Raw genomic sequence first — 18,344 nt, forward strand, 5'->3', positions numbered from 1 at the left:
AATAAAGTCATGTAGGAAAATTCCCATGTAACAGTTCTAAGAAAAACTAAGTAAATTTTGCCCGTAACCAAAGTAACCAGTAAAAATACGCTTTCCCGTTAATTGTGTATTACGAATAAGAAGAAATAGATTGATTTATTTATAATACCCAAATGATGGAGGAATGACGTCATTTTAATCTCTGATTGATTATACAGCTAACTTCGTTGAATATTCTCTTTAGAAAATCTAGGAATTTTCGATCTTTCTATATCTAGCGTTGGTTGGCGCCCGAATGTCGTTGAAATCTTTTCCATACGGAACACGAATGGCTGACCGTATAAGGATAACATTTTTGCTAATTGTAACGGCAAAGACTTAAACTTGCCTGCAATTAAAACCATTTGTATTTTCTGCAAAGATTGAGTAGGTAGTTTAAAAATGCAAATAATCATTATTTATTATATCTCTTACATTAATCATGTTAATAACTATACCTTTCGCTGCATAAGTAACACAATTACGATTGATACAAACAGTATCTATAATCACATCAATATCTCAATTTGCAACATCAACGGCGTCTTGAACAACGGTTGCCACGTCTCCAACCCTTCACGTCGCTACCTATTACTTCTGTACCACCGCACACTGCACTTCGCTACGTAAATATTCATAATTGTCCTCTATGACAACACCCTTTGGGGTTACATCAATACCCACTAACTGCTCTTCGTCTAAAACTCATTTAAATTCTTCTGTGTCGAGAAATAAGGGTGAAATTTGCATGGAAGGAGTTTTTTTAAGTTTTCCGTCAATCACCAGCCTTTTGTTGAACAAAGTGGCCACAGGTGCATTGTTAAATCAACCCTCTTTATAATACTTATTGTACAATTGAGCTGTCCATGAATTGCGTCCATCATCGAGGGAGATATTAATGGCCAGTAAAAAGTTTTATTAGTAACTACAAGAGCACTAAATCTTATAGTGACATGATAAGGGGATTAATAACTTTGGCGTCCCCAAAAAGCATCCCATAGAAGTCTTCGCCCCGATACGAATCAATAAACAAAATCACGAGCTCCGGAAATCCGAGCGGAGTCCGAGATGCATTTCCATCTTTCATCGTCTTTTCACCCTCCGAATATCATCCCTAAAGTTCGTTCCCCCATCTCTGCGCTGTGCGCGGGTGCGTAAAGGACGGGAGATTCGCAGGGCGCGTGCGCGGGTCAACCCCTCATGAGCTTCGGAGAACGTTGATAGTGGCAAGCGCGAGATCCTGGCGCGATGCCGGGGTCGCGGAACATTCCTCCGTGGACCGTCCGCGGAGGCGGAGGTCCCGCTCTCTCACCCCCGGCCACGACATTGCAGAACTGCACAACACTTCTCAAGTGTTAGGTGCACCGCAGGGAGTCATTCTCGGCCCCGACTTAGCACAATTCAACTCAGTCTCCCTTTACTCTCCGAACTCCATTGAAATCAATTCTCCAGTCTTTCATCTTCTAAATCCAAGCTTAACAATACACAAGCGAGCGGGGTGTGAGAGAGCGAGAAGGAAAAGTATTTCTCTAAAGTGGGAACGAGACGTCGAGATGGTACGCCGCTCCCGTCCGAGGTAAGCACCACTTGTACGCGGCCACGTGTTCAAACTTTTAGTTTTCAGTTTCAGGTGGTCGGAACTCGCCGCTGGCCGTTGTTTCGTCAAAACCTATTGTTTGCCTTTTGAATTCATTTCACAGATTTCCTGTTGCTAGCATGTTCGTAATATGTTTTATTGATTGTGTTGTGTGGTCCTTTGTTAATGTTTATCCAATTGGTTTCTATTTGATGTTCTAGTTAATGCTGGGTTTGTTGCTATTCAGCCACTTTATTAGTAATTGTCTGTGTCTTTGGGGTTTTGTTCCCTGTAACCTTTGGTTTTACCTCTTGTATAAAGAGCTATCATACAGAATTAAGCAGCGCAGGTTCTGTGTATATCGTGTAGTCTGGTACTAAGTCAGTGGTGGTCAGTGGGCTAAGTTATTTCATAAAACCATTTCTCCAGATTGCATATAAAATGTATCGCTAAAATATCCCATCTTAACTGAAAAAGATCTAAAGGTCCGCTATGATGCCCAATTACAGGTTGCTAACGTTTGATCCTATAGTTAAATCTCGATGATTCGTATTTATTCATAGAAACCACACATTACACCATATCGGTTCCCTTCGAACTCGTACAATTAACGCTTGCATCCTCTGTGATTATATCTCGTTAGCTCTCTTCAAGGTTCCCACCGATCAGTTACATTTGTATGCCTCCCAATTAGATACCATCTCCTTCGTTTATTTGGACGTTTATTAAAATTTACGCTTCACAATCTGCATCTGTTTGCTTAACCCGCATTTATTCAGCATTCAGTTTCTTTGAAACTACAAGAATATTTTCTCGTTGCACCTTTTTATTTCTATCTAACTCCTACACGTTTTCCTGTCTTACGCAGCGTTCTGATATCGGAAAAAACTTGCTCCATTTCTTAGTGTTATTCGCTCGATGAATGAAAGCTTTTCCCATTCATAGATTCCACAACTGTCACAATAACGTTCTTGACTTTGTAAACTGTCGTAGATATCTTATCTGCTTTTTCCTTATCTGCTTGTGTTCGATGCATTTTGTATTTGTTATCCAATTTTTCTATAGTTAGTATTAACCGTGTAATCTTTGTTACGTTATAGATAACATTTTTACTAACAAGTCTATTTATTTCAATGTTATCTTCGTAATCTCTATCTTCGAGTTCACGTTTCTGATTATCAATTGCTTTAAAATGACGTGGTTCTTTATCAGCATAATTCTTTAATCAGACGGTTTTCATGTGAGCAGTAATAGTATCGTCATTCATTAGTTCTTTGCAAACATCGTTAGAGTCAATTTTGTCTCCGCGGGCAGTCAGCTCCCGCAGAGTTGATTGGTTGTCTACCATCGTACCTTCATTGATTAAGGGGCTGATAGATGAATGGGAATTAGACTGACTTGTTTAAGGATTATCAGGGATCATTTAAAGGGCGGTCTTTGTAGGTTAAGTTTTGCTATTTGTATTGTGTTCTCGTTGTCTTTATTTGTACAGGTTACTTGATTTTGTGTTTTAATATTGATAATGTGATTTATAACTGTAATGTTTTTCGATTTATCAATTTCTATTGAGTTTCTTATAATGTGTCTTAACTAGCAAGAGAAAAGTCCTGTTTCAATTGCAAGTTTAGATAGTATTTAGTCTTACTTGAATCTATCCTTATTAGGATCTTTCTCATATTCTAATTTACTTCAACTTTTTTTAACCACTTCTAAAGAAATTCGTTTTGGAACATTTGAACCAACACTTCTAGAGAGTTTAGTTTTGGAACATTTGAACCATCATTCTTTTACAATAAAGTCGTTAACATCAAGTCATTGCCTAATTCTTAATCTGGGAACGAAATTAATTCAGCAACCTCCCTTCTTGATATTCCATTGTCTTCAATCATCCCATCTAACAAACAATTTGACCAATCACCCCCTGAATGTATTAAAATCACTGAGACTCCCCTACATCCGTCCACTCTATACCCCTAATTCACTAATAGAAAAACAGCTATCGGATTTCCCATGACGACTTCCCGTTGTGACAGGAAGTGCGTTGGCAGATATCTATGGACGTTTTTATCTTGTCTCGGGATATTTCTGTTTGATCTTCAGACTATTTATGTTTTGTTTTAACGTAATCATTACTAATTATAGCGGCTGCTGATTCATTAGCTGTAGGTGTTGTCAACATTAGTGGAACTGGTTATGTAATTGTTGGTAATTGTGGTTTTGGCTTTGCTGAGTAAGATTTCTTTCCATCTGCTGAGTAGAGCATAACTCTACTCAGCAGATGTAAGAGGATCTTTTGTAAGAGGGGTATTTCTGGTCGCTTTAGTACTTCTAACAAGTATAGTGGTTTTAGAAAGATTATTTTTAGTTACTGCTTCTATTGCTTATGTATCAATAACGTCGGTATTATATGCAGCAGTCGTTGCGGTATCATAATGAGTATGGTAATTATTTATTATTTGACTCGTTGCGTGTGTATTCGTCATTTCTTTGTTATTAATGTTGATACAGGTTTCATCTATATTATGATTAGCAGAATACTGTTTAGAATCTTATTTACACGAAAACGTGTGATTTTCCAGAATATTCGAATCACCTTCTTACCTAATCTTATAAACCACGCCCGTCTTATTCCCATAATATATGTATATAGTAATCTTCCATTTCATTTCACCCCATACATTGTCTCCAAGAGTGAGAGAGACAACAGCATCCCGGCGCCAGACACGTCGGCGCCTGAGTCTATCGATCCCACCCCAATGGTGGGGGGTTGGCGCATGCGTACTAGTTGTTTGTCAGGATTTCTTCAGATTATAGATTTTGTTCAAGTACATTATGTACTGTAGTTTTATGGATATTACCTTTTAGTTATATGGATGGTTTAATTTTTACATCGAGGTTTTATTGTAGTCTTGATTAGTTTCTTTGTTATATTCTGATTGGATTGTGGTCTGTTTGGAATGATATTGGAAATTAGTTTGATATTTGAACATGGATATTGCTGATTAGTCAATAGGATCTTGATTTCAATAATGAATCAATTAATCGTAAATCAAGAATCATAATTTGGTTTTCGACTACATAATACGTAATTCTTTCATTCATTATCTGCCTAGCCTTTCCCAACTATGTTGTCGGCATCCAGTCTAACCAGATACAGTTGAGTATCAGAGTTTTCGTAATCGTTACACGTATTTCTATCAATGTTCAATTAATTATCAAGAGACACGAAAGCTGATACAAAACCAAATTCTAAGTTACCCCTAAAATTTTCCAAAGAAAATCCTTTTCCAACCCTCTGCTTTGGATTAACTGATACATCCATTGTCTTTCATACAAAAAGAGTCTGACGTCACGTCACCCGGTAACCTTACACCATAATAGTGTCGATATTTCCATTGTGCGACACTATGGTGTCTGACGTATGCTGACACTCCCTTTGTGTCACTTTAGTTGTGTCTTTGTTACTTGTGTCTTGTTTGGTTGCAGTGTCTGTAACTGTTTTGTTAGTTACATGAATAAGTTTTCTTTGATGTGTTTTTTCTATAGTTGATACTTTGATATTGTTAACCTTTTTGTGTCTTCTAATGAAAACTTTTTCATCGATGACATCTTTGACATCATGACATCGCTGACAAAATTGCATACCGATTGAGACACTCCCTTTGTGTCACGTTAGTGCTTGTGTCTTGTTTCGTTGCAGTGTCTGTAACTGTTTTGTTGGTTAAATTAATAAGTTGTCTGGCTTGTTTTTCATTCATGACTAGCTTTCGCCCGCGGTTTCACCTGCATCCCGTAGCCGGATGGTGACAAAAACTATCTAAAACCTTCTCCCGGGTCTAAGTTACCTCCCCTCTAATATTCAGCCAAATCGGTCAAGCCGTTTTCATGTTATGTCGTGACAACGGAAAGCGGATTTCATTTTTATAAATAAAGATTTGTTTCTAAAGTTAAACCACTGGTACTTGGATACATCCGGTTAGACTGACCTAACCCAACATAGTTGGGAAAAAGGCTCGGAGGATGGATGATGATTTGTTTCTAAAGTTAATTCTATGATCCTGTTAACCTTTCTGTGCTTTCTTACGTAGAGTTTTTCATTGTTGACTTTGAAATTGTTCTTACGAGAAAATTGTCGTTATTATCATTGCAATTTCTAACTTTGTAGACAGATATGGCAATAACTTTTAATTGAGATTGTTTCATCTATGACATCTTTGAATATTTATTTTTTCGAGCGAGAAAAATGGCGTTATTATCATTGCAGTTTCTAACTCCATTGCCATAATGGTATCAAAATATCCGGTTTTATCATCGATAATAACGCTACTATGTAGAAGAGCCTTAACATAACTTACTAATGTTATAATTGATGGTCACTTCTAACTGCTCGTTTCTCAATCAAGACCACGAGGACCGATTAGACGGAATAAATTAACATCATAAATTAAAGTAGAGGTCGATCGTGACAAGTTAAACAATAATTGCTCCACTGGTCTTTAAGCTAATATCATCTTTTATAACTTCAAATTAAAAATCTTTATGATGATGATACTATAACACACAAATTACTTCATATTTACATCATTAATTTGCATTCCACAAGTTTGTCAAGGTGTTACAATAGGCTTACAGCCAAGTACAATTGTGGACCCTATTAGGGGACAGCAACTTCCGTCTATGATATAACAGGAACAGGATCGTCTACAGTAAATCATCGCCAAGACAAAGTCCAAAAATACCAAAAATCAAACAAACAACCTAATCAATAAGAAAAATAACTTTGTAGCCACCCATTCAGCTAAAATCACTCCAATCGACTTTTCAATTGATCCTTTAGCAGCGACAAGTTGGTTGCCAAGCAACAGGCCTCGACGCTCCGTCGCCGCTGAAGTTTCAAGCTTGACTGACTTTGCAACGTATTGTAGGGTAGTAGTCAATTATTTTGGCGTCGCTTTTGGGTTAGAAATGTGGGACAGGTCTCGCTTATCGACCTTTGCTTTGGTGTCTTGTTTTTCCGTACCCGAAAGGAAAATGGGACCCTGTTCTGTTGATGAAATTCGCTGTCTGTTACCAGGCTTTATATCATGAATGGTGATAGTGACAGGTGACATTTTCACAGATGATGTGTTATTGTTGCTGCTATAACAACTGATACTGAAAACTGGAGTTAAGTAAATGTTTTAGGAGCCAATGTAAGAAACGCGATATTTATTAATTTTTGCATTGTCGTCATGCATTCGTCAAGCGTCGCTGCCACTAGGTGCGTACAGTTTTGACTACGCCATCAATTCATTGACGATAGCGTGTGCAATACGTAATTTTAATTGACCTCTTGTTGTCCATATGTTGTCTGAGATCAATATAATCAAATATTGTGCCTTTAAATTGTATTTCCTCATAATGACGTAATTTTTGTTTATTTACACAAACCTACCTGCTCAGCTTACATCATTGTTGTCATCAACAAGCACATTATCACGTCATACAGTTTTGATGTGTTCGTTATAATGACTTTGATCATCAAAACAATTCGCTTTAATTGGACTGTCATTCGGCTTCCGATGACGGTGTACCGAATGCATTGATGCGGTAACAATGTGTTCGGACTTGCGCTATGAATATTTTGATAAGGATTCACCCTTAGTTTGTTTTTCTTTTATCATGTTTTTTAAATAATGAAGTATAGATTGCTGTTATTTGCATTTATAGCTACTGTATTTGTCCGGGATAATGATAAAGATATAACAAGATTTAAGAGTTCCGATGCTAGCTTATAAACTTAGCTTAGCACTAAGAGTTTAAAGAAGTTGATCTAAGTAAATACGATATAATTATGATTACTACATTGCACTCTAATTCACAAATAGACGAATTTGTTATTGATCTTAAAGTTAATCTACTTGAAGATAAGTCTTATTAGCGCACCCCTTTTCTCTCAGTAAATAATTTGTTGATGAATGTCTGGCTTTTGTCAATTAACTCGCTAATTTGATCAGCACCACTCCCTTATCTGTTGAAGATCTATGTGCCTTACTTGCAAATAACAGTGATGTCACTTCAAAAATTTTCACGACTCAAATCCTGCAATAAAACAATAAAGTCGTCCACATAAACGAATGCAGAAAAACTTATATTGAACTATTAAAATTCCAACAGGGTGGTTTGCTACGAGTACTGGGGGCCGTTTCGATGCCTTTTTATGCAAAACTGTATGCAATAACCCACTCGTTATGACTATGGGCTTTTTAATGAGTCCATGTGAATTTGGTAATATCCCAAGCCCAGTTCCGAGGGCCTTAAGCTGCAGATATAAGGTCTAATTTTGTCTGTCGCTCCAGATTGAGAGAAATGCCATAGCGTCCGTTTTTATTACATCTCAGTTGAGGGGTCCTTATTCTATTAAGTATGAGTTTATAGATCTAGATATTAATTCGGTTTTAGTGCTTTTTACGGATCTTAAGTTTATTGGTTAGTTGTTTCGTATTAGTCACGTTTGTGTCATTAATACGTCGTATATTTTTGATGGGGGCTCGGAATTGTGATTGGATCTTGTTGGAAGTAAGATCTTTTGGTAATTTCAGTTTTAAATATCTTATATTCATATGTTAGGTGTTATTCAATAGTTAGATCATAACTTGATTGTCATCAAAGCTTGTGAATGGTTTTGATATTGTTTTTTATTGATACAAACAAACAGTGTATCCTTGATTTTAATTACCGTCTTTTTAAAACTATCAGTTGTACTGTTATCTTCACGCCCGCATAGCGTTAGTTAAATACCGACTCTCCCATACATTATGAGTTACAGAAATAGATGAACTCATAAATATTGGTTTGAGGCTAATAAACGGAACGGGTTCAAAGTGGATCTTCTATTAGTGAACGAGTTGCGCTGTTGCCTTTGTTGCCTACTATATTCGTTGATATACATATAATAACGCCTATCTTTTGTAGGAATACAGCAACATTTAGTCAAATAATTTTGAATTTAATGAAAACAAAATATCCAGTATCAAATATCGTCCAGTGGACGATATCCAGTGGATATTTGTGGTGAAATGGTGTCCACTGGATATCTGAAACAGGGTCTAAGGTACCGATGATGATCACTAAATACGTTAAAAATATGCAGTAATTATAACAACTATTGATAATGTAATTAAAGAAAGAAAGGATGCCAAACTTATGGCGAACACACAAATAAACTACGGCCTTAGTATGTCTAAATATAAAGAACATCACATTTTGGGACTTTGTAATCCTAGCCTCATTAATTTTACAAATCACCATGAAACGCATCGTTAGTTTTTTCATTAAATTTTAAATGACTGAGGATCAGATCTGTCAGATGCAATAAATCATATCTTGAAAGAAAACTTTTTATTAAGCCACCTTCATATCAAATGTCTCATAAGGAAGAGTAGTTCTACTATTTATAGTTTTTAGAACTGTATTATAAGTCTCTATGCGATGCACACAAATGTATCCTGTAGTATCCTGGTTTTCGCGGTTGCGAATAGTAACAAATTGCGTGTGCGAATATTTCTAACATTATTGTGTGCACACATGTACCTATCATTTTGGTGGTATCTCACCATTAGGATTTTAATAATATGTATGTGCATATACTCTTATTTATTAATGTTGTTAATTCATCTCTTAATGAATGATCTCGGTTATTTACAAGGGAATTAGAAGCCAATGGTAAGAGGTGCACTGCCATGTACAGAATATGTAGAATAGAATAGGTCTGTATTTGCTTAGAATGCAGGTACATACAATATAGGATGGTAAATAAAATATTCTGTCTTGTTGGCATGGAAAATGTATGCTTTCTATTGAAATTAAAAGTTTTACAACAAGTTTACTTTCGTAGTAAATAAGATATAGTTTGTCGTCTCGACAGAGATTCGTCGTGTCGAACAGGCATTACGAAATCTGTGTTTATGGACGCTGGGATTGACGTGGCTTACACTGAAGATATAAATAAGTCAGTAGGTGAACTAACATATAAAACAGTGTCTTGTAGGCTTTTAAGTTTTTAACGATCTTATCATCATATTCTGTCGGGTTCGTTATTATTATTCTTATTGCACACTTGCAACAGTAAATATACAAGGATTCGTCATCTACTTTAGCAACTTCTATTAAAGCTCATACTTTGTTTCCATCGAGGTTAGAATTTGCAGTAATATCATCCGTTACATTTTGACAACTTCTAAGTTTAAATAATACTAGAAGATTCCAGAGTTTTAAGTCTACAACTTAAGAAACCCTTTCGAGCACTCCTCATACCACGATAAACTTAAAAGTAGATCTTTAAAAATGTGCGTTAGGTCAAAATTAAACATCTTAAAGACAGGCTAGCTAGTAAAATCAAAGACCACGAAATTCTCAAAATCCCGATCCTCCAAGATCACACAAAGCTGCAAACAGCAGTAAATTTAGTCAAATTGGGCGCGAACGGCACGCCCTTAGCTTTTCGCTTCAATCACTTTATGGGGGCGAGGAATATTGTTCATACATAGTTTGTTGCGTTTCTTGCGCCCAGTTGCACGATGTGCAGTCTTACAGCTTCCTGCGAATCTCTTGACAGTTTTAGGGCTTTTTTCTTGTGTAATTTTTGGAGTCCTATAACCCGTCATGTTCCTTCTTAAGCCCTTTATGTACCAGGGTCACGATAACTCTTTCGAATAATCCCGCAGCGCCGGCATATCTTGATTTGTTATTTACCTGTATGCGTCTGGTTCTTATTCGTATATACATATGCAATGTAAGTCATCTCTTGCATTTTTTTCTGATTTCAACTGTCGACAACTACCAACAAAGAAGAGAGTAAGAAGAACATTCAGGAGAATTATATACTTTATTAAATAGGGTGCTTAAAAAAACCCTTAAAAAAAAACGAATTTAATGTCTGACAGATTCAAACGCTACTACACGCTCCATACGAAGTAAATCTTCTGCTTTATCTATTCCGTTCCCTATCTATAAATACTCGTCTATGTTTACCGCCACAGGTGATGGTGTAGCGACCAAAATATCCCCATGGTGTGCCATGGCGAGACGCTACTGTCGCTGATGTGAAAGTTTCGGAGTATCGGAGTTTTTTGATAATTTGGCAACGTAGTGTAGTATTATTTTAATGATGAATTAAGTAGTGATGGGTATATGTATGAGAGATTGATTTGAGGGGCTATGAATGGAATAGTAAATGATTAATATACGGCATTGCTGAGATTCACTTTATTTGATGTGGTCATATAACCGTTAGGAAGTCCGCCTTAACCGCTGTTGAGTTACTTGTAATAAGATTTTTCTGATGTTTCATAAGTCCGCGTTGTGGCTTTAAATCCTGAATATGTACATATTCATGTATGTAACGGTCAAATTCGTTTTATCCATTAGTTTTGCTGTTACTTTAGCCTTGAAAAAACGAATTTGGCCGTTACTTTTACTTTATGACATTATTTTGGCTTTTACTTTTGATGAAGAAACTGGCTGTAAATAAACATAGCATTAATTCAACCTCTCGTTTGTCCTTAGGTACCAAGTGACAATCCACCACCGCAAACACAGACGGAGTCGTGACGAAGTCTGCGCGCGCGCATCGAGGAAGCTCTGCACGACAACTGGCGGAGGCTGACCTCTACACGCACTGTAAGCTGCCCTACATATTTGTGAATGGTTTAAATCAAAATTATGATAAGTAATTTGCATTTAAAATGGTATAAGCAGACCTTAACGTGCATTAGGCGTTCTCTTTCGCATTTATAATACTAGCTACCAACTGTTTCGAGGGAATTCCTTACCGCAAATAGATGTAAAGTTGCATATGTTTTCTGTCATATAAGCTAAATTACTGTCAAGTTTCATCAAAATCTATCAAAAAGTTTTTGCGTGAAAGAGAAACAAATGTAGCGGCATTACAATCACACCGCCATCTTCACATTTTCATTCATACATAGAAACATTCACGTCTATAATAAGATGTTACCGAGTTACAAAATCCAGTCCCCTGAACCCTCGATTCTCATGGCATTTCAGGGTTCCCCCCAATCCCGACCACGTCAGCGCTCGTTCAGTCAAGAGCGATCCCGACGCCGACCCAGCGCTTGCTCCTTAGATCTTCAGGAGTTACAGGAGAGACCTCATCACACTGCTACTATACACAGGTATATTGAGTACCTAGTGTATATAAGTACCTAACTTTTTCCTTGTTGGGGTCGGCTTCCAGTATAACGGGGTGCTGCTGAATACCAGTGTGCCACATAGAGCGACCGCCTGTCTGACCTCTTTAATCCAGTTACCCGGACAACCTCTTTACTCCGTAGTAAGGTCGGTTGAGAGGCTTTCTGGCTTCTGACAACCTAAATATTACATGGAGCGAGTGCCTGTCTGACTTCCTCAACTCAACCTGCTCAATCCGATTCGCTTTAAGTCCATGGTAGTCTTTTGTCAGGCTTTAGGGCTTCGGTAACTATTCACTAATACATACAAATGACAGCTTGGACCCAAAAAAACTTGCATTCCGTCATCTTCATCAAATCATTTCATCATCTTTCACCAATTTTTTATACCCTAAAAGCAAATTTTTACCATCGACGTCTCCGTTTGTCCCCAGAGCCCAATCCCTAAGCAAGATGGCGGCCCTCTCGCTGAAGATATCCATCGACGGTGGCAAGGTGGTGAAGACCATACAGTTCGACCCTTCCACCACGGTGTATGACGCCTGCCGCATCATCAGAGAGAAGATCCTTGAAGCTAGCAGTGGTGATCGTGAGTATACCTTCAGAATATTACCTGTATTAGACTGTAGCTGAGGATATCCACCGATGGCGGCAGGGTGGTGAAGACCATACAGTTCGACCCTTCCACCACGGTGTATGACGCCTGCCGCATCTTCAGAGAGAAGATCCTTGAAGCTAGCAGTGGTGATCGTGAGTATATCCTTCAGAAAATTACCTGTATTAGACTGTAGCTAAAGATCTCGCGGCAAGGTGGTGAAGACCATACAGTTCGACCCTTCCACCACGGTGTATGACGCCTGCCGCATCATCAGAGAGAAGATCCTTGAAGCTAGCAGTGGTGATCGTGAGTATATGCTACTTTACAATAGTAGGGATCTTATTTTTTAGGGAAACCGTCATGTGACGTTTTATTTTTATTGATGACTGGCTGTTTCCCGCAGTTTCACGAGCTGCTCGAGGGAGTTCCTTCCTGGTCATGGATAAAAAGTTGCCTTTATGCTATTATGATATTAAACCTACATATATATCTTATCAGTGCCAAGTTTCATTAAAATCCATCCAGTAGTTTTTCCGTGAAAGAGAAACAAACATCCTTACATAAAAACTTTTGATTTTTTTATTACTAGTAAGACAGGCCATGATGTGGTCAAAAATTAAGCACAATTGCCCATTAGAAACCACTTCACTATCCATGGGAATACCCAACTTTATCTCTCCCATTTCTTCAACAGCAAAAGAATACGGCCTCTTCTTGGCATCAGAAGAGGACAACAAGAAGGGGATATGGCTGGAAGCTTCCAGGAGCCTGGACTACTACATGCTGAGGAACGGAGATCTGCTCGAGTATAACAAGAAGACCAGGAATCTGAGGGTCCGGATGTTGGATGGTGAGTTTTGTGTTAAGGAGATAACGTTTAATTTTGAGTGCAAGGTTTTTTTAAAGACCATTGAATAAACTATATGAAATTGATTAAAGTTTTGGACATATGTGGCAATGTAAAAATATCTGATCTGGATTTGGCAAATGTTATTGTGTACAGAGTAACGGGTTCGATTCCCGGATAACTTTCATATAACATAAGTTGGTATTGGTTCAACCTCATTTTTTTCTAGGTACAATGTATGTGTTGTATATAGGCGCGTATCTACGAAATAATAGTATTCGCATTTATAGTTCTCGCCATGTACTTTGCAATTCTGAAGTTAGCCATTTGTTCTCACAGTTTTCACGACATTTGTCCAAAGGCTACTATGGACTCCACAAAAGTAAACAAAATATCAATAGTCAAATGACTAAGTGCACAATTGCAAGGTTACGAGGTGCCAGCCATATTTCTCTTCCTAATAATAATGTAATGTTAATTCAATGGTGCATTGTTTCAGGTACGGTGAAGACCCTGCTAGTAGATGACAGCCAAGTGGTAGCTAACCTCATGGTGGTGATCTGCACCAAGATCGGCATCACCAACTATGATGAGTATGGCTTGGTGAGTACATACTGAAATAAGTATTACTTGGATAATCTTGAAAAAAAATGGCGACTTATAAAAAATAGGCTTAAGAAGTCCAAGTTCCCTTTTATGCAGTAGAAGTCTAAATACCTTTGCCAAAAGGAGGATACATGAAACTGTCAAAGGTTCCTATCTCATGATGCTAATTCCTACAGAATGGAAAGTGTAAAATGATGTGATATCTTATAAGTTTTCTAGACGTACTTGCTATTGTTCCACGCGGTAACCACTCGCATTACGAGGGAATTACTTCTCGAACTTGGATGAGAAATTGCCTGTAGCCATCGTCGATAAATGGGCTACCTGAAACTGAAATAATTTTTCCAATCCCACCAGTTTTACCCAATATTAACGCTTTTATACAAAATCTTCAACTTTAACTTTTTAACACTAGCACAGACATCTGACTCCACAATTTCCACCTCCAGGTCCGTGAAGAGCAAAAAGAAGAAGTAGATCCTTGCGAGAAGCCCAACTTCGGCACTCTAACCCTCAAGCGTAAACATCAGGAGAAGGAGAGGGACGCCAAGATGGAACAGTTGAGGAAGAAGCTCAGGACTGATGATGAAGGTATGTGGGGTGAGAGCATATGGGTGATTTTAGGTGGGTTTGAGGTAGGAAAAGGTTGGGTGGTTAGAGCATAATAATTGTTACGTGTAAGGGAGTCTGATTGATAGTATTTGTGAATTTAAAGATACTGTTTGTTACATAGATTATTATAATACATGTCTATTTACATTAGATTTAAAACGTTTACGTTAGATTTAAAATTTGCTGCGAGTGCTCCGGATGCTGAACTTAGTGATATAGATGGAGAATGGAGAGCCTATGCCAAACACCTGCATGGCTGTGCACAGGAAGTTATAGGAAAACCTCAGAAAAGGAACCAAGACTGGTTTGACGAATCCGACATAGAAATTAGAACGCTAGTTGAGCAACACAGGCATCAACTAAATTCAAAGCAGACGGACACGTGCAGCACTAGGGACGCTTCGCAGAGACTGAAGGGTAAAATTCGTGAGCTGAAAAACAAGTGGTGGACAGAGAAAGCTACTGAATTGCAGCACTACGCTGACACTCACCAGACTGGCAGATTCTTTGAGGGTATACGAACTATTTTCGGCCCACGGGCAAGAAAAATAGCACCAATGTATACAAAAGACAAGCAGAACCGAGTTACATCGAAAGCCGATGTAATAATGCGATGGGCAGAACATTTCAATGATGTTTTGAATCCCGATGCGCTCAGAGCTGACTTGTCATATATCAGCAATCTTAAAGAAATGCCTGTCTGCCAACAACTAGAGGATCCACCTACTTTTGAAGAGTTTGTTAAGGCAATAAAACGGCTCAAAAACTCAAAAACACCTGGCTTGGATCAGTTACCATCGGAAGTCTACAAATACAGTGGGAAAAACATCGTACAAAGACTATTTCATCTTGTCCTAAGGGTCTGGGAGACCGAAGAAGTCCCACAGGATTGGAAGGATGCGGTGATCTGCAAGCTATATAAAGGGAAAGGAGATGTCTCCGACTGCAGCTCATATAGGGGCATATCACTTCTTTCTAGTGCCGGCAAAATCTTAGCACATATTATTAACAGTCGTCTCAGTAGCTTAGCGGAGGATTACCTGCCTGAGAGTCAATGTGGCTTCCGTCCGGCCAGAGGTACTATCGACGCCATCTCCGTCGTAAGGCAACTTCAGGAGAAAAGCTTGGAACACCAAAAGCCTCTCTACATGTGTTTTGTCGATCTAGAGAAAGCATTTGATAGAGTTCCACGTGAGGCTCTCTGGCTTATTCTCCAGAAATCTGGATATCCAAAGAAGTTCATCAACCTCATACGTCATTTTCACACTGACATGAAAGCGAAAGTCCAGCATGAAAATGAACTTTCTGAGGAAATCCAGATTACGAGTGGAGTAAAACAGGGCTGCGTCATGGCACCCACACTCTTTGCCATCTATTTTTCTGTTGTTATGAGAGATGCCTTGGAATATTGTCATGATCAGATACAACTTAATGTTCGTACTGATAAGGGCGTTTTCGATATTTCAAGGTTCAGGGCAAAAACTAAACTGACTAAGATCTCCATCCTCGAAATTCTCTACGCTGACGATGTGTGTCTCATGTCTGACAACCTGACATATTTGCAAAAATACGTCGATGCATTACATCAGTCCTGCATAAGATTTGGCTTAGTCATAAGCATCGCTAAGACACAGATCCTCAAACAACCGTCACGTGGACACGAACTAGACAAGGAGACTGTAAAAGTGGATGGCAAGCCACTAGAGGAAGTAACTCATTTTAAATACCTTGGAAGCAATATCAGAAATGATAACACCCTGGCTTCAGAGATACCTCTACGCATCGCAAACGCGGCTGCAACATTTGGACGACTCAATGACCGTGTCTGGAGATCCCATGACATAAAGCTGCAAACTAAAATTAACGTTTACAAAGCACTAGTGTTGCCTCTGCTTATGTATGGCGCGGAGACGTGGTGCCTATATAAGTCAGATGTAAAAAAACTCGACACATTCCATCTTAGGTGTCTGAGGTCGATCTTAAGAATAAAGTGGCAAGATCGCGTTTCCAACACGGAGGTTCTCCGACGGTCTAATATGTATGGAATGGAGGCGTTGTTAATGCAACGACAACTCAGGTGGTGTGGACACGTCCTTCGCATGGACAACCACCGTCTACCTAAAGCGATCTTCTATTCCGAGACGGCAGAAGGTAAACGCAAGCAAGGAGGACAATATCTTCGCTACAAGGACGTGTTCAAAAGACATCTGAAAGCGTGCGGTATCCACCCTACAGATTGGGAGAGGCTTGCCTTTAATAGGTCATCTTGGCGCAAAACGATCTATGAAAACGTCAAGTTATTCGAAGAAAAAAGACTCGAGGCTTTAGACGAAAAGCGCCAGTTACGAAAAGAGAGACCTAAGCCTTAATACAACTATACTCTCAATAGTGCGGGTCAGTTATTCTGCAGCACTTGCGACCGGGTCTTTAAATCTAAACTCGGTTTCGCCAGTCACATCAGGGCTCATGCTAGGAGGTGAACTTGCCATAGGTCGCCGTTATCGAAAACGATAAGGAGGACTATATATATATATTTACATAATATACAAAGTTAAGCACTACACTAAAAATAAAATAAATAAGTTACTTGATAACCGACATTCATGTAGGATTAGGTTTTACATCCAATTCAGATTTTTTTAACAACTTTTCCTTTGATTTGGTGGTAGCAAAGTGCATCTGCTGTCCACGGAGTCTCGGGTTCGATTCCCGGGTCGGATAGAAATCGCTTTCACAAAAGCATTGCGTTATGTTTAGCGAATCTGCTGAGAAGACACAAACCTCAAATGCAGTGTTTTCTTGTACTATGTATTTTTTATCTTAGGTAAATAAGGTGTCTAGTAGGGTAAACTGTTTTTCCAATGGCATCTCTAAAATAAACTTCTATTTTCCACAGTAAACTGGGTGGAACCATCAAAGACTCTTCGCGAACAAGGAGTAGACGCCTCAGAGACATTACTTCTTCGCCGGAAGCTGTTCTTCTCTGACCGCAACGTGGACTCCCGGGATCCAGTCCAGCTGAACCTGCTGTACGTGCAGGCGAGGGACGCCATACTGGACACCACGCATCCTGTCACCATGGACAAAGGTATGTAACACTCTCCGGGAGCCAGGAGTTCTCATATAAGGAGATCAGCCAGATGCGCATGGTCATATTTGTATTGAACGCAAATTTGCTTGGACACAGGTGCATTCACTATACCTTCACTCTTATAGCCCGATGGGACGATAATCCGACTCCACCGGAGAAAGATCACGAGCAGGACGCTCCTGACTGCTCTGTGAAAGTTTCTCAAACCCACAAAGCGATTTCGAATGGCTAAGACCGGACACCGAATGCAGTTGGATACCATTTTGACACATGACACGACTGCCTACCTATCTGATGTCAATATTTAAAACTAGACTTGTTGTTAGACTTCCCGGTTACAGACTACAGCCGGGACCCACTAATTTAACATACCTTCCGATACTCGTGCACCTAATGTAGTACATAATTTTTATCGAGCCTTGTTGTGCCACTTCTGGGCAAAGGCCTCTTACATGTATTTATCTATAAGAATCTAGTTGTTAACATTTATTTTCTTTTGTCAACAGCTTGCGAGTTTGCGGGTATTCAGTGTCAGATTCAGTTCGGAGATCACAGAGAGGACAAGCATACACCCGGATTTTTAGAGTGAGTTACTAATATTGTTTAAAAGTTACTATAACATATTACATATAGTTATTCGACAAATTCTTCTGTTTCGTTTTTTTCAAATGTTTCTTTCATGAGACGTTTTTTAGTTGTTCTTATTGACCAAAGTGATGGTTCTAAAATCATTATCTGCTTAGCTTTTTCCCAACTATTTTATTGTTGAGTATCTGATCTTCTCAACCCAGTTATTCAGTCAACCC

The 18,344-nt window shown here is 38.7% G+C and overlaps 1 protein-coding gene across 1 annotated transcript in view; it reads left to right on the forward strand.

Moving 5' to 3' along the window:
- The window catches only part of Rhea (rhea), a 133,247-nt gene that overhangs the window by 34,581 nt on the left and 80,322 nt on the right, over positions 1–18,344 (forward strand). Inside the window, exons 3-9 of the mRNA XM_064042082.1 lie at positions 11,141–11,254; positions 12,219–12,373; positions 13,077–13,232; positions 13,729–13,832; positions 14,285–14,426; positions 17,344–17,535; positions 18,045–18,123. Of these exons, the coding sequence (XP_063898152.1) occupies positions 12,238–12,373; positions 13,077–13,232; positions 13,729–13,832; positions 14,285–14,426; positions 17,344–17,535; positions 18,045–18,123 (809 nt within the window). The 5' untranslated portion in view covers positions 11,141–11,254; positions 12,219–12,237. The remainder of the gene's footprint in view (positions 1–11,140; positions 11,255–12,218; positions 12,374–13,076; positions 13,233–13,728; positions 13,833–14,284; positions 14,427–17,343; positions 17,536–18,044; positions 18,124–18,344) is intronic.

The sequence above is a fragment of the Helicoverpa armigera genome, chromosome 27 (assembly GCF_030705265.1).
Source record: "Helicoverpa armigera isolate CAAS_96S chromosome 27, ASM3070526v1, whole genome shotgun sequence".
Lineage (NCBI taxonomy): Eukaryota > Metazoa > Arthropoda > Insecta > Lepidoptera > Noctuidae > Helicoverpa > Helicoverpa armigera.